The following is a 26,146-nucleotide window of genomic DNA, read 5'->3' on the forward strand; positions in this document are numbered from 1 at the left end:
ACCCTATAGCAACATAAGTAAAAAAAAAAGAAAAGAAAAAACTGTTAGGATTTAGAAGACATTTTTACAATCCCCAGAAGCAAAATTGCAAGCTCGTAGCTTGTAGATCTGCTATTTTTGAATAGCCCAAAGTATATCATAATGGTTATAGCAAAAAAAATCTAAAAATCTAGTCCCGTGAATCTGTCCTGTGTTTGTCCTCTTACTGTGAGGAGGACAAACATACTGTATACATAATGCATCATCCCACACATGTTGTGTTATGTTAGTATTTTGAGTACGGTATGTCCTATTTGACCCTCATCCCCCATTCTTCTCTACCGTACAGATGGTTAGTCGTTAAAATAGGTTTTTGAATGGCAGCTTTAGGTTCCAGACCATTTGCATGTGTTAACTTAGAAACGAGAGGCCCATTGTCTGTGTAAATGCTGCAGCAGGGTGATCATAGCCGCCGGCCATGGTTAAAAATAACTGCACTTCTCTTATTCAGCCCCAGCGAGCAGCTCTGCAGCTACTGGCCTTGTTAGTATGAGACACTGACAGCCCAACAGGAAAAAGCAAACGTTAACCCTTTTATTGTGGAAAAGCCATTAATCCATTAGGACCGGGCTGGAACGCATCTGTTTATTTTCTTTTTATTTCTTTCGGCTATTCAAAAATGGCAGATGTACAAGCTCATAGCGTGGCACTGAGTGCCGCGTTTTTTTAAAAACCGTTAGGATTTAGAAGACATTTGTAGAATCCCCAGAGGCAAAGATTTGAGTACTCGGTGCTGCGCTATGAGCTTGTATATCTGCTATTTTTTGAATAGCCAAAACAGATGCACAGATGCTTTCCCCGGTCTTAATGGGTTAATTAACAAGATGCACCTTAGCCTCCCTTTTCTGGTGGGAGAACATTAAGCAAAAAAAGTGCTATCTGACAGCGTTGCGATGACGCATAATGCATATTGTCTGTTTTATTTCTGCGAGAGATTTGGTGTAGAGGGGAAAAAAGGAGGGGGCCTAGTATACACCCCTGGGGGACACCGGGCTTGCGTGCGTGCGTGTGCGCGCGCGCGTGTGTGTGTGTAAGCAGACGGTGGCGGAACAGAACGGTTCATGTTAATCAAACCGTTGCCTGCCATACAAAGACAACTTAATTTGATTTAAACAGGAGCTGAGCAATGCTGAGCTCTTTTTTAACAACATAGATAAAACATTACAGAAAAATCAATCAATAATACAGTGTGGTTAAAAAACACAGCAAGTTAAACTAGAATACCGTAGGTGTACTCCATGTAGCGCATATCTCTGCCAGGCAAAGTGTCCCACCCAGGGTTAAGTACTGTAAAGGCGACTACATACTTCAACTGAACAAGAACTATTTTCGGCTTCAAGGGCAAGACCACTTTGGTAGAGGAAAGCAAAGCAAAGTTTGTTGTTTACACAGGGTGTCGGACTAAGCACGAAGCTTGTTTCCAGCCGGACCCTGCTCAAGGGCTATTCAGCGGTGATTCATGATTGATGTGATGAATTGGGGAATCGAACTAGGGACCTTCCGGTATCAAGGCCGCCCCTCTAACCACTAGGCCACCGCTGCCACAAGGTTTGGGTTTGGGTTTGGGTTGTGTAGTTACCTTGCCATGATGTAACTCCAAAGGTGGACAAGAAATAGAAAATAATTGCTCCAGAAATTGATGATTCAAAATACACTCCTCATTGACTTACATTGTACGGTGAAACAGCTCTCAAAGTCACTCTTGTAGCACTTAAACGAGCACAAACAAAGTTGATTCAGACAATATAGAACATCGCAAAACCCAGTGTTGTTTTCTTAAAAAAAAAAAAAAAGTTCACTTCCTGTTGATTTTGCTATTATTAAGAAGAAAATCCGGACTGGATCTTCGGATCCGGATCTTCAAATAGTAAAATCAGCAGGAAGTTGACATGTTTTATTAAAAAGAAATAAACAGTACTGGGTTTGGTGATGCTCTATATTGTCTGACTCTGAATCAGCTTTGTTTGTGTCCGTTTACGTGCTAAAAGAGTGACTTTGAGAGCTGTTTCACCGTACAATGTAAGTCAATGAGGAGCATATTTTGAATCATCAATTTCTAATCGATGGAGCAATTATTTTTGATTTCTTGTACATCTTTGGAGTTACATCATGGCAAGGCATCTACATAACCCAAACCTCTACCAAAGTGGTCTTGCCCTTTTTAAGAAGTGCTTGGCAATCCAAAGAAAGTTTGGAGTGGACGAAAGCATTTTTTTAAATTCCCTCAGAATAAGCTCTGGGTTCCCGATGCTAGAACGTGCCCAATCCTGCCCATCAATAACGCAGCTCGCTGAAGCATTGTATAGAGCCATTGAGATGGAAGAGTTGTGCCTCTGAGACTGAGTGTCTCTCTGTTCACTCCATCGGGCGTAGAAACGTAGCGTTTATTATTTATGACCCTTTATTGACGCTTAAACACTTTTATCTCGATGGCTCTTGATTGTGTACAGCGCTGAAGTGTTCTCCACTGTTTATACTTTCATCAATGTCGGACGTGCTGCTTAGACATGATTTCTCTCTGAGATGATGTGTAATGACACAGACGAGAGAGGAGTGCTATCATAGACGGCTGGTTATTTTATGACTGTGGTGTCTGTGTGGAAGGACACTGATAAGCAGCAGCATGTACCTGAGGCTCAATACATGGAGAGGGATTAACCCATTAAGACCTGAAGCCGATTCTACAAATGTCTTCTAAATCCCAACAGTATTCTGAAAAAAACGTATGTAACGTTTCTATATAAGTGGTGCTCAAACTTTTTCATGTCAAGGACCCCCAAAATTATATATATTTGGCCGCAGACCCCCATCTGAAAATATTTTGTTCCAGGGAGTCGATGCCATGCTATGAGCATATATATATAGGGTAAATACAATATACGTTTCTCCTTTGTAGGGCAGGTGATTTAAGCTTTAAACTTGAGAGGGTATATTACCATACCATTTGGTTTAAGTATGTAACTGGTTTAAGTAGTGGGCTGCAGCCGTTTAGACTCAGCTGTGTGGGGAAATGGCATTTTCACAACACACAGTTCCACTTTCTTGACATACAGTACAGTTCAACTTCGTCTCGACACACAGTTCAACTTTGTCTCGACACACAGTTCAACTTTGTCTCGACATACAGTTCAACTTCGTCTCGACACACAGTTCAACTTTGTCTCGACATACAGTTCAACTTTGTCTCGACATACAGTTCAACTTTGTCTCATTTCTATATATGTGACACAGATGGCCAGCCGGTGAAGAGGAAGAAGGGACCGGCCCCTAAGATGCTGGGGAACGAGGTGTGCAGCGTGTGCGGCGACAAGGCCTCGGGCTTCCACTACAACGTGCTGAGCTGCGAGGGCTGCAAGGGCTTCTTCCGACGCAGCGTCATCAAGAGCGCCCAGTACTCCTGCAAGAACAACGGCCGCTGTGAGATGGACATGTACATGAGGCGCAAGTGCCAGCAGTGCCGCCTGCGCAAGTGCAGGGAGGCGGGCATGCTGGAGCAGTGTGAGTGATCATTATCCATTGACACATATGATAAGGTGGGCTGGTCTTCTCTAAATGAGAGGCACAATAATCATTTGCACCTCTTTATTTATAAAGCCCTGGTTGGAAAATGACCACCTTATATTTCATCCATGCTACGTCAGAAACCTAGTCACATTCTAACTCGCTCTGGCGATTGGATAGTCCTTCTGGTTCCTTTTGCCAGTTCGGAACTGGGAAAGACTGCTTTCAGCTTTGGTGCACCTGATTCCTGGAACCTCTTGCAACAAGGTCCGAAATTGAATACCCTAGCGTCTATTGGCCATTTTAAGAATTTATATAATAACCGTGCATTACCTGTATGCAACTGTTTTAACCGATTGCTGTCAACATGCAACTGTTTGCATGTTTGTTGTCAACATTATCGTTTTTCTTGTTGTTCTTATGTTATATAAATTTGTGCAATCTTTGCATTATTGTAAATGAGGGTCTCCCTCAATGATCTCTCCGAGAATCTTAAATAAAGGTTGAATGAATTTAAATAAGTGATGAGTCGCACTCAGAGTGACGAGAGTGAGTTTGTTTCTTTTATTTCTTCTCCATGTCTTTACAAGAAAGGACAAACATTTCGGTACTCAAGCCTTCGTCAGTGCTGGATAGATGAATAGTCCTTTTCTTGTAAAGACATGGAGAACAAGATAAAAGAAGCACAAACTCACTCTTGTCGCTCTGAGTGGGACTCGTCACATATATAAATGTCATTGTTCTAAGAGGACGTCACACCAGAGGAGTCGGAGCGCAGATCTTTTTGCTTAGATGCTGGAATGAGAGGACAGCAGTGTCGGGGCGCTTGGGTGGCGCAGTGGTTAAGTGGCTTTCCACCACCGCGGAGGTTATGGGTTCGAATCTCTACTCTACACGAACACAATTGGCCCCGTGTTCGGGGGAGGGACGCTGGGATAATAGGCTCTATGCACAGCAGCCATACCAGTGATACTAATGAAGGCTCTGTGCCATTTAGGCTTCGTCCACACGTACACGGGTATTTTCATAAACGCAGATATTTCGTTTTCGTTTTTGAAAACCTCCGCGTCTACACGGCCCTGTTTAAAAAAATCTCTCTGTCCACACGACAACGGCTAAACGTTAAAGGTTAAACGGTAAAACTCCGTTTACCGTGTCCACACGGGAACACATAGCCGGAGTTTTTAAAAATCTACACTGTGGCAGGAGTTTTCCAAAAGATGCGTTTACATGGAGCAAAAACGCGTTTGCGTGTGGACGAACCCCCCAAAACGCATATAAAAAGCTACGTTTATGAAAATACCCGTGTACGTGTGGACGAAGCCTTAGTGTAGCACAGTGGTTTCCACGACCCCCATAACTCTGAGAGTGTGCAAATGGAACCAAATGGACCCTTACGGGTCCATTTGGTTCCATTTGCACACTCTCAGAGTTACACACCCGCAAGGGGCCATTTGGAAGCCCATGAGGGTCCATGGACCCCAACTTTAGACCCACTGGTGTAGCAGAGTGTTTCCAGTGAGCCAACATGCACAACATCAGCACCCTGACTCTGTTTGACCATTAGTATCATTGGTAACACCTGTGAATGTCTTCATAATATGGCTGCTGTGAATAGAGCTTATTGTCACTGCACGTAATCCTTGGGGCGGATTCTGTCAGCAGGGAGTGTTGGACGGCAGGATTAGGACGAAGGCTCTACGATCTCCCGGTGGAGGCTCCTCACTGGTAGCTGAGCCAGTAGGATATACGACAGCAGTGACAACACAGAAATGTGTGTGGGGAGGAATCTCCCCACACACATAACGACTAAATTGTAGAGAAAGGGGGGTAAAAACAAGAAGCAGTGAAGTGTATTTCTTGAATAACGTCTAACATGAGAGTGTTGCTGTGTGTTGTGTGACGGGGCAGGCGTCCTCTCAGAGGAGCAGATCAGAGTGAAGAAGCTGAAGAAGGCCCAGGAGGACGAGGTGGCCCACACGTCGGCCTCCGTGTCCCCCACGCCCCCTCCGGAGCTCATCTCCCTGGCTCCACAGCAGCAGGACATGATAGAGAAGCTGGTGTCCATGCAGAAGCAATGCAACAAGAGGTCCTTCATAGACCGCCCAAAAGTCACAGTGAGTGTCCACAGTGATGCGTATGATATTGGTCAGGGGTCTTCAACGTTTTCAGGCCAAGGACCCCCTTGCTGAGAGAGAGATGAAGCAGGGACCCCCTCTATATTGTATAAAATTGTGTTTCAGATTCAACTTTTTTTGTTTACTTGGTCTGCTCTTTTTTCCCTCTACACCTCTTTGCCGAAATTAGCCGATCTACAAGCTCACAACGCCTCGCAGCGCGAGGCGTTGTGAGCTTGTAGATCTGCTATTTTTGGCTAAAGTTCTCCTTGGAAAAGGGATGCTAGGGTTCAAGTGGTTAAGGTAAAAACAAAATCATATCACATAAAGATTTGGCGGCCCCCCTGTAGTAACTCTGAGGACCCCCTAGGGGTCCCGGACCCCCTGTTGAAGACCCCTGATATAGGTCTATCACACCCATGATGTCATTCAAAAAGTGAAACTTGCATTTATTCTTACATTCATTACACATGAAGTGAAACGAGTCAACAGCTGTTTAGTAATGTCCACAGATTCACATGGCAACAGTTACAAAGTTTGGTATTATCTATTAAACTTTGATTAATCCATTAAGTTTCTTTCTTTTTTTCTTTCATCTGCTATTCAAAAATAGCAGATCTATGACGCACTATGAGATTGTAAATCTGCAATTTTTTGGGGGAAATCTTAGAATTTGTGCAAATCTTTGACTATATATATATTTTTTTAAAGCGAACATTTTTAACTCCAATCTGTGCTTCTGGGGGATCCCTGGTCGTTGACATGAAAAAATTGGAGCTCCACTGATATAGCAACATACTGTTAGGATTTAGAAAATGTTTTTAGATGTGTATTTTGCCGCGGACCCCCATCTCAAAATGTTTTGTTCCAGGGACCCTCAGAAGCAAAGATTGGAGTTAAAAATGTTCGCTTTTTAAAAAAAAAGATATATATATATATATTTTTTTTTTTTTCTTTTCAAAGATTTGCACACATTTATCAAAAAAATTGCATATCTACAAGCTCATAGCGTGGCACTCGGTGCCACGCGTTTCGAGCTTGTAGATCAGCTATTTTTGAATAGCCAAAGTATAATATATGACTAAAATCTAAAGTGACACAGATGCTTTCTGGATTGAATGGGTTAAATCTAGCATAATGAACATTGTATTATTATTACTTTTCCAGAATCATGCATTATGTTTTGTGTTCCTCTTGAACAGCCGTGGCCACAGAGTCAGGACCCCCAGAACCGAGAGGTGCGTCAGCAGCGGTTCGCCCACTTCACTGAGCTGGCCATCATGTCGGTCCAGGAGATCGTGGACTTCGCCAAGCAGCTCCCTGGCTTCCTGGAGCTCACCAGAGAGGACCAGATCGCTCTGCTCAAGACTTCCACTATTGAAGTAAGATCATCCATCATCGCTGTCGGTGGTGTAAACCCTCCCATGTCCAAAACGTGTTATTTTTCAGGATTCAAATTCAAAAAGTAGCAGATCTACAAGCTCGAAACGCGTCGCTTCGTGCCGCGTTTTGAGCTTGTGGATCTGCTACTTTTGATGCTTTTGCATGACACTGTAGTATGATCAAGTAGGGCGTTAATTTAAGAAAAAAACAAACACAAAAAAAGAGCTTGATAACACTCAGAAAATGTCGAACTATTTTCACGTTTTGATTGATAAGGCCATAGAGTATATAAAAATGCTTAATATACTATTAAGTAATGTCAACTTTGTTCAAGCATACTTGATTAGTCTGTGTGAAATCATGGTGGAAAATATTCTGGATGTAACTTTCCGGGTATATTAGCCTGGCATGTAGATTAGTAGTTTCGTTCCCTACCTATGTTGAATGCACTTATTGTAAGTCGCTTTGGATAAAAGCGTCTGCTAAATGACTGTAATGTAATGTAATGCATGGCCAGACTAATATCTTAGCACCTGTGTCACCTCAAGACCTCAGGAGGGACCCACCCAATGCCTCCCCAGAGAACCAAACCCAAACTGCGAGAGAACGAATCAAATGGCCCAAGATGGGCGACACCAAAGAATGGTACCAACTAGACCAAGATCTTGACAAAGTGCTAGAAGCCACACTAGCAGGGACAGCTGAGCAGAAAGTCAATACTCTCACAACAATAACATACAATATAGCAAGGGAGCGTTTTGGAATGGAGGACGGGAAGAAGGTTAACATCAAGACTGCACACCAACCAAGCAGAAGAGAAAGGGAAATCCATCGCTTGAGGGAAGAAATCAAAACGCTCAAAAAGCGGTTCAAAAGAGCCCCGGCCGATGAAAGGGAAGGCATCAAGGATCTGACGAGTCAACTCCGGGAACGTCTCTGCAGACTCCGAAGAGCAGAGAGCATTCGGAAAAGGAGGAAGGATAGGGAGAACAAAAGAGCTCAGTTCACCAAAGACCCCTTCCGATTCACCAGAACACTGCTGGGTGAAGCAAAATCTGGACGGCTAACCAGCCCCAGAGAAGAAGTGGAGGCGTTCTTGAGGGAGACCCACAATGACACCTGTAGAAATCAGGCCCTGGATGCCCACCCTAACATTGACAGCATTGATACACCTGGAAAAGAGCTCAACATCAGCGAACCATCCTGGAAGGAAGTCCAAGAGGTGGTGAAGAAGGCCAGAACAGGATCTGCCCCCGGTCCAAGCGGTATACCCTATAAGGTATACAAGCAATGCCCAAAGCTCCTTTGGAGGCTGTGGAAGCTGTTCCAGAGGATCTGGAAGAAGGGCATTATTCCATCATGCTGGAAAAAGGCAGAAGGCTGTTTTGTGCCAAAAGAAGAGAACTCCTCAACCATAGACCAATTTAGAACAATCTCACTGTTAAGTGTAGAAGGCAAAATCTTCTTTTCTGTACTGGCCAAGAGGATGACCTCATACATGACAGAGAACGGATACATTGACACCGCTATCCAGAAAGGTGGGATCCCAGGCTTCTCTGGATGTCTGGAACACACCGGAGTGCTCAGTCAGATGATCCGGGAGGCCAAAGCCAGCAAAGGCAGCTTGACTGTTGTTTGGTTGGACTTGGCCAATGCCTATGGATCAATCCCTCACGCTCTCATCCATGCAGCACTAGACCATTACCTCATCCCTCAGCACATCAAGGGAATGATCATCAGTTACTTTGGCGGAATCCAGCTACGATTCAAAACAGCCCATTTTACAACACAGTGGCAAACCCTGGAAAAGGGGATCGTGACTGGCTGTACAATCTCCCCCATCCTCTTCATCATGGGTATGAACCTCCTTATAACAGCTGCTGGGAAGGAAGCCCGAGGCCCAAAAATGGAATCGGGAATCCGACAACCCCCAATAAGAGGTTACATGGACGACCTTACGGTGACGACCACAACCCATGTGGAGGCGAAGTGGGTGCTAACAGTTCTGGACCAAATGGCAACATGGGCCAGAATGAAGTTTAAGCCAAAGAAATCCAGGGCGATGGTGATCAGGAAAGGTAAAGTGACAAACAGGGTCAAGCTGCAGGTGCAAGGAGAAGTGATTCCATCGATAGAGGATAATCCAATCAAGTGCCTGGGAAAGTGGTTCGATGATTCACTTACCGACAGGAACAGTGTTACCAGTACAGAAAAGCAGACAGAGGAATGGCTGAGGAGGATCGAAAAATCAGGGCTCCCAGGGAAGTTTAAAGCATGGCTGTACCAGCATGGATTGCTGCCAAGACTCATGTGGCTGTTGACAGTGTATGAAGTCCCTATGACAAGCGTGGAAGGAGTGGAGAGGAAGATCAATAAGTACCTCCGAAAATGGTTGGGAATCCCTCCAAGCTTCACTTCAGTAGGCCTGTATATAAGATCAGGGCAGCTCCAACTTCCTCTGTCATCCGTGGTGGAGGAATTTAAGGTCGCCAAGTGCAGAGTCGTAATGACATACAGAGACTCCCAGGACGAACAAGTCAGACATGCAGGCATCCTCACAAGATCAGGACGCAAGTGGGCAGCTGACTCGTCTGTCGCACAAGCCGAAAGTATGTTGAAGCTACGTGATATCATTGGAACGCCATGCACAGGAAGACAGGGTCTTGGAACTTCCCATATCCAGCAATGGGGGAAGGCAGGAACCAAGGACCGAAGAGCCATGATCCAGGATGAAGTACGAGGCCTGGAGGAGGAAGGTCGAAGGGCAAAAGCAGTGGAGTTAGCGTCCCAGGGAGCATGGACCAAATGGGACCTACCCAAGAGGAAGATCACATGGGGAGATCTATGGAGATTGGAGCCTTTCCGCATCTCCTTCCTGCTAAGATCGGTGTATGACACGCTCCCGACACCAACGAACTTGCACAAGTGGGGCTTGAGAGAGGACCCATTGTGCAAGCTTTGCGGGGAAAGGGGTACCATGGCACACATCCTGTCAGGGTGTAAAACAGCACTCGCCCAAGGAAGATACAGGTGGCGCCATGACAAGGTGCTCATGACACTCGCTAACACCCTGGAGCAGGAGAGATGCAAGAAACGACAACCACATGGGAAAACAATACCATCTATTAAGTTTGTTCGTGAGGGACAAAAGCCACCAACCACAGTAACAACAAGAAGCAACCTGCTACAAAAGGCCCAATCATGGGAAATGAAGGTAGACCTGGGGGGAAGACTGCAATTCCCCCAGGTTGTCCAGACATCCCTGAGGCCAGATGTGGTAATGTGGTCTGAAGAGGCAAAGAAGATCATCCTCATAGAACTTACAGTCCCATGGGAAGAGGGTTGTGAGCAGGCGTTTGAGAGAAAGAACACCAAATACCAGGATCTCTTGCATGACTGCAGGGGGAAAGGATGGCAGGCATGGCTGTTCCCAGTCGAGGTCGGCTGTAGAGGATTCCCCGCCCAGTCAGTGTGGAGGATGCTCACAGCCATTGGGATGACAGGGAGGGAGAGAAAGACAGCAGCTCGCAGGATGGGGGAGGCAGCAGAGAGAGCCTCTTGCTGGTTATGGAGCAGGAGAGAGGAGCTTAGCTGGAAGCCAGGAGGAGGAGATGGGCAGTGAGTTGGCCACCACTGCCGGGCCCGCCAATGGGAGGGTGTTGTGGTTCAGGGTCGAAACACCCGATGATCTTGGTTACCACCTGATGACATCAATTCCTCCGGGCCAAGGCTACATTCACCAAAAGTGAATGAAGGTGAAGCATCTTAGGATGTAATTATAATCACTGCGTAGATATTAGTCTGGAATCTCTGTGTGGAAACTGCATTTCCGAGGGGCACATAAAATTCCAGGGTCCCCACGGTCATGAAATTCCTGGAAATATTTTGAAATTTAAAAAAAAAAAATCCAGTACTGGAAAAGGTTTGAAATTGATCAAACATCATCAAAGGTCCTGGAATTTATCAAGGGTCCTGGAAAAATATTTGGCTATGCATTGTTTTTGGCTATTGATTTTGTTAAAACAAAACATTTTCATAAACATGAATAATATTACACGAAATATGTAACATAAGTAGTTTTTCGCCGAACGGACTGTGTGGCGGCAGCCTAATGTATGTCTCAAACTTTATTTTTGCTACACTGCCTATCTTTGGGCATTCTACATAGGAGTAAGAGACACATTATTGCGCCGAATGATTGTTATATAGGCCTGGAAATTGGGCTAAATATTCTGGAAAAGTTTTGGAAAAGTTTTGGAAATTCATTGCTAAAAATGTGTGGGGACCCTGAAATTCCTCTGGTGATAAACCTGCCCCATATTCGCATACTGGGCTCTGATTGGTCCCTCACAACTTCGGAAGGAGAGAAATAAAATCTCTATTGAGAGGGGCCAGACCTAATCTGCCAAGGGCAATTTTATTTTGCAATGGCAGATTCGTCTGGAACCAGGCTATGGGTATATAGATTGTCTCATATTCCAGTCCCAGATGTTTGTGCGATGTCTGTCCACACAGATCATGCTGCTGGAGACGTCTCGGCGATACAATCCAGCCATCGAGAGCATCACTTTCCTGAAAGACTTCAGCTACAACAAGGAGGACTTCGCCAAAGCAGGTGTGCAGCCCATTGATCCGCTATTTGGGAAAATGTTTGAAATGTAGTTTTTAGCTGCTTAACCCATTAAGACCTGGAACTTTGTCATTTTTAGATTTGAGCTAAAAAGCATTATTTTACACTTTAGGCTATTCAAAAATAGCAGATATACAAGCTCATAGCGCGGCACCGAGTGCCGCGCTATGAGCTTGTAGATCTGCTATTTTTGAAAAATCGTGAAAATGTGTGAAAATCTTTGAATATATATATATTTTTAAAGCAAACATTTTTAACTCAAATCTTTGCTTCTGGGGGGTCCCTGGAACAACATATTTTGATGAGGGTCCGCGGCAAAATACATATAATTTTGGGGGTCCTTGACATGAAAAAGATTGAGCACCACTGATATAGAAACATACGTTTTTCAGAAAACTGTTGAGATTTAGGAGACATGTAGAATCGGCTTCAGGTCTCAATGGGTTAATCCATTAAGACCGGGAACGCATCTGTGTCATTTTAGATTTCTTTGGCTATTCAAAAAATAGCAGATCTACAAGCTTGTAGATTATTTTTACACCCAGCTATTTTTGAAAACTCTTGACAATTTGTGCAAATCTTTGAATATATATATATATTTTTAAAGTGAACATTTTTAACTGCAATATTTGCTTCGGGGGGTCCCTGGAACAAAACATTTTGAGATGGGGGGGGGGGGGGTCCGCTGCCAAATACATATACATTTGGGGGTCCTTGCCATGGAAAAAGTTGGAGCACCACTTATATAGCAACCAAACAACAAAAATGATTATGCATTTGGCCGCTGACCCCCCCCCCCCCCCCCATCTCAAAATATTTAGTTCCAGGGACCCCCAGAAGCAAAGATTTGAGTTACAAATGTTTGCTTTAAGATTTTTCAAAAATAGCAGATCTACAAGTACTTGGTGCTGCGCTATGAGCTTGTATATCTGCTATTTTTGAATGGTCCAAAGAAATGTGTGTGCCCGGATTGAATGGGTTAATTTCTGTCATCAAAACATTAACGTAATGGAGCTTATAGATTAGTGGAGCCCCCTCTGGTCTTTCTCAGTGGTTTGACAGGTACATTGGGCACTGCAGGTGCCTTGAGCATCTTGAAAACCAGGCCCATTGTAAGTTTCTGTACTCTGTCCTCTACCCTGAGCCTGTAGCTCATTTATAATTGTCACTGGCACTTTTATTGAAGGAAGGAACTTAATGGATTACCTCTTGAACCTGGATGGACTGATAACAATAAAGCACTTAGAGGCATGTCAAACGGTAGCATGAAAAGGTTTTGAGCAGGAACGTACCTCTTCACCAAAGGAAGGCTGTAATAGTCATTAAATATAATGGAAGCCCCCTGTCAATCTCAAAACCTGCACACTTTTCCATATCTTCTCCCGTGAAGCTAAAAAATGCATTCAAACAGGCCTTTTTAGTCTTGTCTACCTTAATCTGACGTGGCTTTGATGACCCGTTTTTATAACTTTGGATATAAGTAGCCTAGTGTATGTAATCTTTTGACACTTGTATTTTGCGTGTGTGTGTGTGTGTGTGCGTGTGTGTCTGCATAGGTTGTTGGTCCATTTTCAGTTGAGATGGTAGGGTTTGCACCGTGTTTTTATAGTTTATATCCACATGCCCAGAGACTATAGATGCAAATCTGGTACTAAGCATCTTTCTTCCTTAAATCAATTTAGGGAACACTTTTATCCCTTATATTTCTTTTTTTGCGGTTTCCCTTCATTTTATTTGAGCATTTTTCATCAGCGGCGTACGTGCAGTATGTACTGCTAACGAAAACTGCTAAAAGTCAAATTAAAGGATCAAAGTGTTCCCTAAATGTTTTGAGCAGTTTTTGTACATGGACCCTTAATACAAAATATCACAAAGAGAGAAGGCTTTCACGACAGAGTGTAATAGCAGCCTAAGCATTGTTTTTGGTACCTGGCCTTGTAGATCTGCTATTTTCGGGTCATGATGACACTATATAGATGAAGCTTCACTCTGTGCAGAGTGCCCCTAAAGTCCAGGGTACAGTTATTTGTGTCTCCACGTTTCCTTCCTGAAAACGGACACGGGGCCGCTTCACTTCCCTCATCTCAACTTCTGTCTTTTATTTCAGGGCTCCAGTTTGAATTCATCAACCCCATCTTTGAGTTCTCCAAGGGAATGAACGACCTGCACCTGGACGAGGCTGAATACGCGCTGCTCATCGCTATCAACATCTTCTCTGCAGGTCAATATATCGTCTCTGTCAGTTGGAAACTTTTTCTTTTCGGGATTCAAATAAAAAAAGGCTTAAGTAGCACAGCCACAAGCTTTTTCTTTTCACGATTCAAATAAAAAAAGGCTTAAGTAGCACAGCCACAAGCTCAATTTCTGTTCAAGGTTTCTTTATTGGTATTTTCCAATTCACATACAGGTCAATAAGACAAAAGCATACAAAAAACATTGTATGTTACCACTCCCACCCCCCAAAGTTCCCGCTCCGAAACCAGCCACAACTCTGGTATCTTGTTGTACCATTAACTCATTCAGTGCCACTGGCCAAAATTCATTGTAAAAGAAAACCATTCAGTGCCACAGCCAAAATTCATTGTAAAAAAAAAAAAGTGCTTAGGAGCCGAGATGCAGCCTTTTTCAGTAAGAAGTTAAACAAGAAGTGAATGGAGCTGAACATTTTCAAATCATCATCATCTTGGGTTCTGAACATTTTTTATTTATTTGTTGACGTTTTATACGTCCTGTGGCACAGGGCTTATTACATAGGACGTATTTTACGTCCTGTGGCACTGGATGAAAAAGACAATACAAACAAATGAGACACATTTGCAATGAAAGTTGAAAGAAAATGTAAAATGAGGATAAAAACAAGTCAAAGAAGTTAAGTACACACAGTAGAATATGAATCATTAAATTAAATTACAAATGAAAATACACAAAAAATTATAATAATGCAAAAACCAATACAGTGGGGTCAGTATTATGGGTCATTAATATCAGCAGCATTCATCCTCTCTATACATGTTAAAAAAAGATTGCCAGATGGTGGTACATTTTCAGAGCACACCCCCTTGTGGAGTAACACATTTTCTCCAAAGTCAAGTGATGCATAATATCATTAACCCATGATTTAAAAGTTGGTGGGAATTTTTCTTTCCATTTAAGCAGTATCAGCGTGGCCGTGACTAGGTTTCTACCCGACAGCAACGAGATATAGTACAGTACACCAGGTACTGTCACTCTCACAGTGATAGTGCTGGCTCTGCTAATGCTAAGCCAGCACTTCCCTATCCTTTTCTGGATCGTTGCCCACTTGAAAATGAATGTCTAAAGCGTTCGCAGACAACCACCCATCTGACCACTTAACACGGCAGCCAATCGGTGCATTCTCATATTTATTTTAACGATCAAATAATCGATTTGTGTCGTGGCTTGGATCAATGGAACCAACGTGTTATACTATAAGTTCATTCTTTTTCGTACGGTAACACTTAAAGCCTATACAACCCTTCGTTGACCCGGGGCCCGGGGGTGTCCCCAGGGGACTATGTACTTGGTCCCCTCCTTTTTCCCCTCTACACCAAATCTCTCTCACAAGTTCACAACGCGACACGACACATTGTGAGCCTCTCTAGATTCTTTGGCAGAATGTTTGCCTGCTTTGACATGCCCAGAACAGGGATGCTAATAAGGCTCATGTTGTGAATTAGTTTAATAGCTTAAAATTGTCCGTCACCCAGTTGCATTCCCACTTAACCCATTAAGACCTGGAACGCATCTGTGTCACTTTTTGATTTGAGCTAAAAAGCATTATTTTACACTTTGGCTATTCAAAAATAGCAGATATACAAGCTCATAGCGCGGCACCGAGTGCCGTGCTATGAGCTTGTAGATCTGCTATTTTTGAGAAATCGTGAAAATGTGTGCAAATAATATAATAATGATAATATATATAATTTTAAAGCGAACATTTTTAACTCAGATCTTTGCTTCTGGGGGTCCCTGGAACAAAATATTTTGAGATGGGGGTCGGTGGCCAAATACATATAATTTTGGGGGTCCTTGACATGAAAAAGTTTGAGCACCACTGATATAGAAACATACGTTTTATCAGAATACTGTTGGGATTTAGAAGACATTTGTAGAATCGGCTTCAGGTCTTAATGGGTTAAACGCAATTTATTAAATTCTGGATGTTTTTAGTTTTTTTCTAGTACCTGAGCATGTTGTTCAGTCTTTTCATTCATTCATTTCAGATCGGCCCAATGTGCAGGATCACGACTTGGTGGAGCGGCTGCAACAGCCGTACGTCGACGCCCTTCGATCTTACATCATGATCAAGAGACCCAACGTACGTACTGTACCCTAAATCCCCAATTATTACATCATCGCCTAGTCGCAATTATTTGACACAATTAACATAATTGTTTCCATGTTGAAAAGTAAGTCAATTCACGCTATTTAGGGGTGTGCCGATATATCGTCCCACGATATATCGGGATACGTTTTCGTGACGATATGTATCGTTTTGGGGGGAAAAAATATCGTTTTGAAAAAAAAAGAAAAAAGTTTTTTTTTTTTTTTTTTTTTTACAATCATAATAATCAGACATGCAAACAGCCCAGGGTCAGGTGTCACACTATTGCCCTATTTGGATTCAAAACGGCTATTGTAGCTGAAAAGCTACAAGTTTACATGTCTGAATAATGCAAAAACAGAATTATTTGTTTGCATTTGCTTTTTTTCTCCCCCATATATTTTCATAATAAAAAAACTGCGTATCGAAGTTGTGAGCCCAATATCGTATCGTATCGTTTCGTGAAATTAGTGTATCGGCACACCCCTAACGCTATTGTGTGCCAGTTAGGCCTGTCACAATTATTTTACAATATAGTCTAATCGCAATTATTTGCATTGTATACATTTTTACATGTATACAAGATTTTAAATGTCAATAATATAATTGTATATTTCAGTTATCTGTCATATCTGCCCCGTGCAATTTTTTGATTACGAAGCCTAAAAGGCTTCATAATGTTCCAATGTTCAACGCCAAACACACAATTAAGTCGTTAATTAATCGTCAACTTAAACTTGTAATCGTTACAGCCCTAGTGCCAGTAGGCTCTATTCACAGCAGCCATATTATGAAGACATTCACAGGTGTTACCAATGATACTAATGAAGGCTCTGTTCCATTCATGGTCAAACAGAGTCAGGGTGCTGATGTTGTGTCATGTTGGCTCACTGGAAACACTCTGTTACACCAGTGGGTCTACAGTTGGGGTCCAGGGACCCTCATGGGCTTCCAAATGGCCCCTTACAGGTGTGTAACTCTGAGAGTGTACAAATGGAACCAAATGGCATTTGGTTCCATTTGTACACTCTCACGGTGCGTTTTAACAGCGGGCAACTCTGGGCGATGCCGGGCGATATCGCCCAAAAAGATAAAGAAAATCCATCTTTCATCGCCCCCCCGTCCACTTCGCCCGATCGCCGGCTCTCATAGACTTTCATTATATTTTGGGCGATGTTGCCCGGCATCGCCCGAGAGTTGCCCGCTGTTAAAACGCAGGGTCAGAGTTATGGGGGTCGTGGAAACCACTGTGCTACACTAAAAGGAACAGAGCCTTCATTAGTATCATTGGTAACACCTGTGAAGGAAGTGATAATATGGCTGCTGTGCATGGAGCCTGTTGACAACGTGCCCCAAGGCACTCCGATGGGCGAGTCAAACTCTCAAGGCACGGCTGTATTCATAGCGAAAATAACCCTTCTACAAGCTCACAACACAAGCATGTAGCATCGCTATTTCTTTTTTCAGAACGTTAACCTATTATGAACATGCCCATAATAGCTTCATGTAGTTACAGTAAGAAGGGAAGGGCATTTCCTGTTTGGGAACTGATAACAGGACCTACATCTTCATCCAATTTACAATTTAGGCCTTTTATCAGACGCTCTTTATCCAGAGCGACTTACACTAAGCAAGGTAAACGCGTACATCAATTGCCGAGAGACAGTGTAGTGCCTCAGTGATCGAGGATCACAGGTAAACCAAGGATCTAGCATCAGTCTAATCAATGTAATATAAAAATAATTAATAATCTGTACATTGTAATTACTCATCCGCATTTTTTCACCTTTAATTGGCTGATTCTATTAACCCATTAAGACCGGGAAAGCATCTGTCATTTTAGATTTTAACCACTTTAACTTTAAATTATCTTATACTTTGGCTATTCAAAAATAGCACAGAGTTCCGCTCTATAAGCTTATAAATCTCCTATTTTTTGAAAAAAACTCAAATCTTTGCTTCTGGGGATTCTACAAATCTACAAACAGTTTTTTGCAAAAACTTATGTTGCTATAATCAGTGTCAAGGACCCCCACAATGATATGCCTTTGGCCGCGGACCCCCATCTCAAAATATGTTGCTCCAGGGACCCCCCCAGAAGCAAAGATTTAAGTTAAAAATATATATATATATTCAAAGATTTGCACAAACGTTCACGATTTGCATTCGGTGCCGCGCTATGAGCTTGTACATCTGCTATTTTTTGAATAGCCAAAGTATAAAACAATGCTTAAAGTGGTTACACAGATGCGTTCCCTGTTTTAATGGGTAATAAGTAGTGTTGTTTTTGTTCTTATCGATTTATATTTTTCTCCAGGATCACCTGATGTTCCCTCGCATGCTGATGAAGCTGGTGAGCCTGCGGACCCTCAGCAGTGTGCACTCTGAGCAGGTGTTTGCGCTGCGTCTGCAGGACAAGAAGCTCCCGCCTCTGCTGTCCGAGATCTGGGACGTTCACGAGTGACTGGAGGAGGAGCACCCCCCCCCCCCCGCGACCACGACCCTGAACCCCCGACGCCACACACTCTGTAGCCTCACAAAGCACCCGGGACGGACGGACGGACGGACAAACAGATGGACGTACAGACAGACAGATGCAGCAATTGCAGCATCCTCTGAGCGGTTCAACGTAAAGCCCCCGGACGGACGGACGGACAAACGGACGTATGGACGTACGCAGCGTCTTCCGAGCAGGTCCAACAAGACTGAACATTGACGTGAAAGAGACAAAACCCCACTAGGAAACAACTAGGCTTCCAAGTTCTGCTCTTTTCATGGTCAGGCACTGGTTGGTTTTTCGAAAGATTGGAGATTTTTTTTTTTTTGTCACTTTTCTTATTTTTATTTTTTAATTTTCTTTGTGGAAGTTTTAAGTGCTGCTGATGAATGCTTTTTCTTTTTAGATGACAGGAGTTTTTTTTTTTTTTTAGATGACAGGAGGTTTTTTTTTGACGTGTGAACAAAACAGCCCCCCCTATCTCATCCTGAGGTGTTGATGTTGCTTTTTCGGGCTGATTTCGGGTGAGATTTAACACCCACATCGTCATCATCAGGGCATCCACAAGCCAGTGTTTAACCCCATTGAATGAACTAACACCTGTTGAAACTCGTTGACCATTTGAACCCTAGCGTCCATATTCTGGGAAGATTCGGGGGGGAAATAGCCGATCTACAAGCTCAGAACGAGCTTGTAGATGGTGCTATTTTTTTCGGCGAAGAGATAGGGGGGGGCGGAAATACTAGTGACCTTAGTATAGAGCCCTGGGGAACCCCGGTCATCTAAGTATATAGGGTTTAAGTGGTTAAGTTGTGTATTCTAACAGTGATAATCAGGATGCTTTAGGCTGTGTTATAATAACACAGATGGCTGACAGTTTAATTTAAGTAGTTTCTGCAGCTCTTGGGCTATTGAATAGGTAACAGCTGGTGATAAACAGACTACTGACTGATGTTAAGCAACGTCTTGTTGGTGTTCTGATTAGTGTTGGTGTGGTAGGGTTGTGATAAGGCAACAGTTAGCGTGTGTTCCTTATGGAGAAGAGAATGGGTTAATCATGCCACGTCGAGCTACAGTGTGTGTGTGTGTGTATATACATATATATATTAGGCACGTAACGATTCACTCAACTCACGATACGATTCGAATCACAATACTAGGTTCACAATCTAATTTTTCTTAAACACCGAAAAACCTTTTTTATTATTTCTCTTACACAAATCCAGTATTTTCTCCTCTTTTATTTCCTTACAATACTGTGTTTTCTCTTTATCCTCTTTTCAACACAGTAGCAAATGACTGAAAACTTCTCAATTCTCTTACAAAGATCCTGTATTTTCTTGTCTTTGTTTGTTTTTACGGGCCCTCTGCTGTTTGCATCGCGATCAATTTTTTATTAAATTGATTTAAATTATTTGAAGCTTTTGGATCGACCAGTTTGATAAATCGTTACATGCCTAATGTATGTATGAAAATACACATATTTTGTATGTGTTGTCAATTACTTAAGTTTATTCTTCCAAATACACAGGGGACCTTTTTTAGGTCATATCTACCTGCCCTTAATTATTCAAGTAAATTGATTTATTTTCACAAGAAATAAAAATAAATATTTAGCGCACACATGAAATATCAATGAGATTGCACAATCATTTAGCAATGCACAAGGAACTGGTAGTCTGAGATCTGGTGGCAATGTAACTGACATACTGAGACTGAGTTGTCATTGGCCGGTCATCGAGACTGAGTTGTGATTGGCCGGTCATTGGGACAGATAATGGTGAAGGGAGTCAAAGGGACACTTTGCTGATTTAAAACAAAGAATATATGCCTCACAGGAAGGAGTCACAGCATTTCTGAATACGACCATCGTAGTTAGGATTGTGATCCGGAACCGGACTGCGTTTTCAGTTTGTTATAGTCCTCCTCTGATTTCAAACTGGACACCATCTTGGAAACGTGGTCGGGTTTTTGTGCTCGCCGCACTCCCGCGTAGCAACGCAAAATTACGCTCTTCGTAACCAGGCATTTCACAGGTACAGCGAGCACCTATCTGGTTTCTATTCTGAATGAACCAGTCTATTCAGAGTTCTAGACGGTCAGACGGTCTCTACATAAAATATGTCAAAATACAATTGAATGGAACAATAGAATTCAGGTTAAGAATCAGCACGTTGTCCCTTGTCACCAGAGCACTAGGTTTTAGGCAACAACGACCGCCATTGCTGTGACACACCACTTAAAGGTGCTGTAAGTTATATTTTTATGATGAAAACGGACAGTTTTGTTAAAAGTAAATTCTGATAGTTATCATTGCTATAGAATGTTTGTTCAGTAACAGGGGTCTCACCGTCTCCCAGGCTCTTTAGTAAAGAGAAAAGACATTTTCAAGTGCGTCGCACATTTCATCCAATCAGGACGGAGAACCCCACAAAGATCATTGATCAGCTTGTGTTTCAGTTCCAGTTTTGTCAGCTCTCCTTTGTGTTTAATCACTGACAATTGCACTTGTTTATCCTGTATGAGCTGGTCTCTCTCCTGATTGGATAAAGTTGGTACCCCAACCTGAAAATATATATTTTTTGTTTACTAAAGAGCTGGAGAGACCAGGAGAGCCCTGTTGCTGAACACTCTACATTCTGATTACTATCAGAATATAGAGCCCTTATTTTAATAATAAATACATATAAGTCACTTAGAGCACCTTTAACAGTGTCTGAGCACACTTGGTGAGTTTTGTCCGTAAAGCAATATCATATGAAATAACCACGGTAGTCATTATGCACAGCGTAATGCCTCAATTATGCTCTGTCATGCAACAGTGTCGAAAATAGCCAATCTATAAGCTCACGTGTTGAGTCCATAGATGGGCCATGTTCAAGCCACGACACCGTTGTACCAAGAAATATAAAATGGGGCTTTAATACTCATAATTTTACTCATCTGATTAGAAAGTAGTGCAGTTATTTTCATATTGGACTTTTCAGATATGCATTATGATTATCATGTGTGTGTGTGTGTGTGTGTGTGTGTGAGAGAGAGAGTGTTGGGGGATGTATAAAGTTTCTTTTTTTTGTACCCAATGTAGGATTGAGCGCAGTCCTCAACCATTTCATCTCAGTTTAGATTTTCGATGATACTGTTGTGTGTGTATTATAGCCTCAATGCAATTGTTAAAAGAAATCGAATGGCTTAATTGCCAGTGTAAAACTAACTTTGTTAATATGGTCTCATGAGATGTCTCTGGACTGGGTATTATAAACATTTATTTTTTTTCCTAGAAGTTTTTGTTGGAAGAGATGTATAGTTTTCCACAGTTTCACCTGTGCAGTGTAAACATGACGCATAATGGCTGATAAAAGCGTGTTGGTGGGGATCGGTTATTTCTCTGGCATTCTCTGTAGTTTGTGTAAAGATGGCCCTAGGTTGTTAACCACTTGAACCCTAGTGTAGCTATTCTGGGCGTGTCATAATAACGGGCAAACATTCGGCAAAAATGACCCAAACTTGTAGATCGGCTATTTTTTGCAAAGAGATTTGGGGCTCTCTCTTGCCTTACCCCTTATGCCTAAGCTTTTTTTTTGGCCATTTTTTACTATTTTAAAAAACATTTTAAAATAGTTCAAATAGCCGATCTACAAGCTCACAATGTGTCGATGTAGATCGGCTATTTTCGCTATTTTTAAATGTTTTTCAAAATAGTAAAAAAATGCCCAAAAAAAAGATTTAGGCATAAGGCGGCAGGGAAAACAGGAGGGGCCAAGGATGGAGCCCTGGTGGATCCCTGGACAAGTTTATAGCGTTTAAGTGGTTAATCTGATCAACACTGAACAGGCTACAGTATGGAAATTCTGATGTGTTCTCATTAGCTGTCTGAAGGCATTCCCGCAGCAAGATTTGCATTCCTAATTATAACTAATTATTCCAGTCATTATGGCTTCCCACCTGTGTGTCACTTCAGTGTGGAACTGGGTCGATTCAAATAATTTACGTCATGAAGTTATTGTGATTAGTTTTATTTGTCCACTTAATTACCAGATGGTGAATGAATAATTCAGACACATATATATATGCATATTACATGCAAAATAGGAGCATCACCTGATCAACTGAATTGCAAAAGCAGAGAGGTCTAATTTTGGTTTCATTTAAAGTGTATGTAATATTCCAAAAAGCACGTGTTTGTTTTATTTTATTTTCAGTGATCCAATGATTAGAATACAATACATCAGTTTTTCTTTTGCCTCCATTTTGTGTTTCAGTAGCAGTACAATGCACCAGACTCATCATCTTCATTGCACGTCTAATATTTGAACAGACAAACTGGTGAGGCCTCTGTGAAGGTGTCAAATCCCATATGAAAATCATTCACTACCATTTATCTGCCTAGCAACTAAGCTTTCAGATACATAGGCTATCTTCATAATCTAAATTCGTAAAGTGAAACATTTTGTAGTTATAGCAAAGACTGTTGACACATAAGAGAAGGTTGAAAAAGAACAAAGGCTAGTAGACAACGACACGTTCCTGCACTTGTGTCTCACAAGCCAGACTGTTTTAAATGTTCAAATGCTTCTGTCATACAGTCTGGACTCTGGAGCAACGGAAACTCTGAAAATGATGAAGCGATAAAGCGAATGTGACGCTCCTTCCCGCTTCCGTTTCGTCTTTACAGTCATGGAAATTTGTCCGAATATAAATCAGAATCGTCTAAGCATATATAGCTTGAATAATTGAATAATTAATAATTATTCAAAGTAGCTCATCATTGGCAGTTTGTTCTCTGGTGGGCTGCCATTTTAGAGCAAAGCAGGCCCAAGTTTAATTGACTTGAGTTTCATTTAGTCCGTTCGATTGGCGTAGATAGGTGACTAGAGGGCTTGACATGAGTTTTAAGACTTTATTGAGCTTGTTGACTGACTTCAGGTTCTCTGCACATGGCTTTCTTAATGCCAGTGTTGAGGTAGGAAAAGGCTAAAGTAGAGCATGGACATAATAATGAACATTTACTTTACTTTACTTTTATTTGTTTATTTAGACGGGACAGCGCATATTAACAATACATATCACTGTAATGTAAATACACCGGATTTAGCAAAGATGCTAATTCACATCCGCAGTCACCCACAAAGAAAATGCATAAATAGAAAACAAGCACCTAGAGTACATTACAATACATTACACAGGGGTTTCATGCGTTTCTTTACATAATAGTCAGTGTCCAGTGATGTCATACACTGTACATACATGTGACCTTTAACCTCCCTAGTATAGGGCCGGGCAATATGATGAGTCTGGATATTGTTCATATTTTGATGCAGCATAAGTGTTGCCCTTTCCTGGGGGTTTGAATCACTTGAGTATGAAATAACTTTACAAGAAATGGCAAAATATTTTGCTACGTTTTGAAAAAAATGAAAACATTTATATTATAATACAATATTATTGTCATACTATCGATGTCAATGGTATTTTTGTTCAAAAATATTGTGATATTTGATTTTTGTCCATATGGTTAATTTATGAAAAAAATGCAAAAAGTTAGAATATGGAGAAGAGGTTTCTGCCCAACAGCAAAGAATGACTCTTTGTCCTCATCTTGCTGCAGCTCTCCATACCGATAGTTCTCTTTTTCATGTCAAGGATCCCCAAATTGATATATATTTAGCCGCGGACCCCCATCTGAAAATATGTTGTGCTAGGGACCCCCAGAAGATTTTCACAAACTGTTCAAAGTTATAAAAAATAGCAAATCTACAAGCTCATAGCCTAAATGTTGGTTCTCATACATCACTGGAAATTTCATTAAAACCGTTTTTTTTCCTGATATTTACTGACTGTGTTAATATGTCACCACACATCTCCAAATTGATAATTTATAGGTTTACTTGCTACTATAGAAGCTATTTCTATCATTTTTATGGGAACATGCTTTGTTACACTGTTTTTTATTAACATTAAATTAACATTAACATTATTTTTTTCAGGTTCTAACCCTATTGGTAACTAAATAAATGATTTTACAGTTAATGGATGCACAAATATTGAGTAGGATCGTTAATAAGGGAGAGAGCAGAAATATGAAACTTTACGAGGGGGATGTTAAAGTTATGTGACACTGTTTTCCTTTCTTTTTTTTTACCTCCTCTACTATTGAATGTCAGTAGGTATAGGGTCATTTGATGTCATTGGAGACTTTGGAACAAACTCCTTTTAAGGTGTTGCGTTGGTACAGTAAACTTGTAATGAACTGGTGAGCAATTGGGTTTTTGTGTTTGTGGGGTACAATAGGTCTCACTACTCAAATTCACTACTTAGGGGGTTTGTGTCCACAGAAAATCATTTTTTGAGCGGCCAGCCCCATTTTCTGCCTTGCATTTGTATGGTAAAGACATGCTACTTTTCCCAGTGCTGCACATTTCAGCGCTCTCACCATCCGTTGGTTTGTGGGCAGAGCGCCCTGAGCTCCTCCATTAGAGAATAGTTCAACTTTTGGAGAGACACGCCGCTCCATCAACGCCACTTTCCTAATGCAGAGGGTTTGGAGAGACGCAGCCACAAGTGTCCAGTGTCCACACAAGCTTTATGTGGACACTGGACACGTTCCCCTTTAATGTTCAATACAAAAGTCTCTGTAATGCCTGGTATATGCTCTGCCGTAGGACGATGACTTGTGCCGAGAACAGCCGTTCTACAAGCACACAACACATTGCATCTGCAACGCATTGTGTGCTTGTAGATCAGCTATTTTTGGCACGTGACACCGTCGTGCGATGAAGTATGAATCAGGCTTGACGCTTATTTATTTAAGTGAACAACATAACCACAGAATGGCTCTCAGAGGCTGCTCACAATATCAGTCACACTTTTCACTGAACACCAGAAGCCGTGCAACCTCGCCTCCCTTAACTAGTAGAAGGAATAATATATTGTCACATGAATGACATTTAGTATTGTCAGACCAAATCATCAGTAACTTCACAAAAAATAGTAATTGGATCTTAAGTGTATTTGTGTTTTTTTGTTGTTGTTGTTTGTAATGCATAATGTTAATACTATAGACATCACAGTTGATTGTACCTGTATATAAACTGACATCTCGGATCTCGTTTAATTCCTGTCTGTCTTCAAAGAGTGACGCTGTACACAATGTTGATATAGAAATGCAAACCTATTTTAATACTTGTAATGCCTTATGATCTTACATATACTGCTTTGTATGTATAAATTAAAACGGACGCTGTTAGTCCAATGATTGATTTCAGATCAGAATCACTGTTTTTCCTTTTTTGTCCAAGTGGTTGTGGAACGCCCAAAGCATCAATAAAGTATAATATAACTTGCAGTTATAGATTACTAATCCAGATGCAGGGATGTCTTAAAAAGCCCTATCCTGCTTTATTTATAGTTTTTTATAAAATTCACACCATTATTTAATTTAATCAGGGGTCAATACTAGGCCTCCAACTTGTTTCCCTCTGCACCGAATCTCTTTGACACTATCGGTTCATGTGGTTAAAGGGGACTTTTGGACCACGGTTTTCTTACCTTTTCTATGATGTTATGATATCCTAGGATGAATGGTAGGCCTATATAGTTTAACATCTTGCATAATGTTGCCTATAGTTAGTCCT

General features: G+C 41.8%; 1 protein-coding gene across 1 annotated transcript in view; it reads left to right on the forward strand.

Moving 5' to 3' along the window:
• nr1h3 (nuclear receptor subfamily 1, group H, member 3) overlaps positions 1–25,769 on the forward strand; it is a 43,599-nt gene extending 17,830 nt beyond the window's left edge. Inside the window, exons 5-11 of the mRNA XM_084061367.1 lie at positions 3,271–3,537; positions 5,452–5,657; positions 6,860–7,039; positions 11,556–11,655; positions 13,778–13,891; positions 15,915–16,009; positions 18,333–25,769. Coding sequence (XP_083917493.1) covers positions 3,271–3,537; positions 5,452–5,657; positions 6,860–7,039; positions 11,556–11,655; positions 13,778–13,891; positions 15,915–16,009; positions 18,333–18,479 — 1,109 coding nt within the window. The 3' untranslated portion in view covers positions 18,480–25,769. The remainder of the gene's footprint in view (positions 1–3,270; positions 3,538–5,451; positions 5,658–6,859; positions 7,040–11,555; positions 11,656–13,777; positions 13,892–15,914; positions 16,010–18,332) is intronic.
• The last annotated feature ends 377 nt before the right edge of the window (positions 25,770–26,146 follow it).

This window comes from Gymnoscopelus microlampas, assembly GCF_963454915.1.
Source record: "Gymnoscopelus microlampas genome assembly, chromosome: 1".
NCBI lineage: Eukaryota > Metazoa > Chordata > Actinopteri > Myctophiformes > Myctophidae > Gymnoscopelus > Gymnoscopelus microlampas.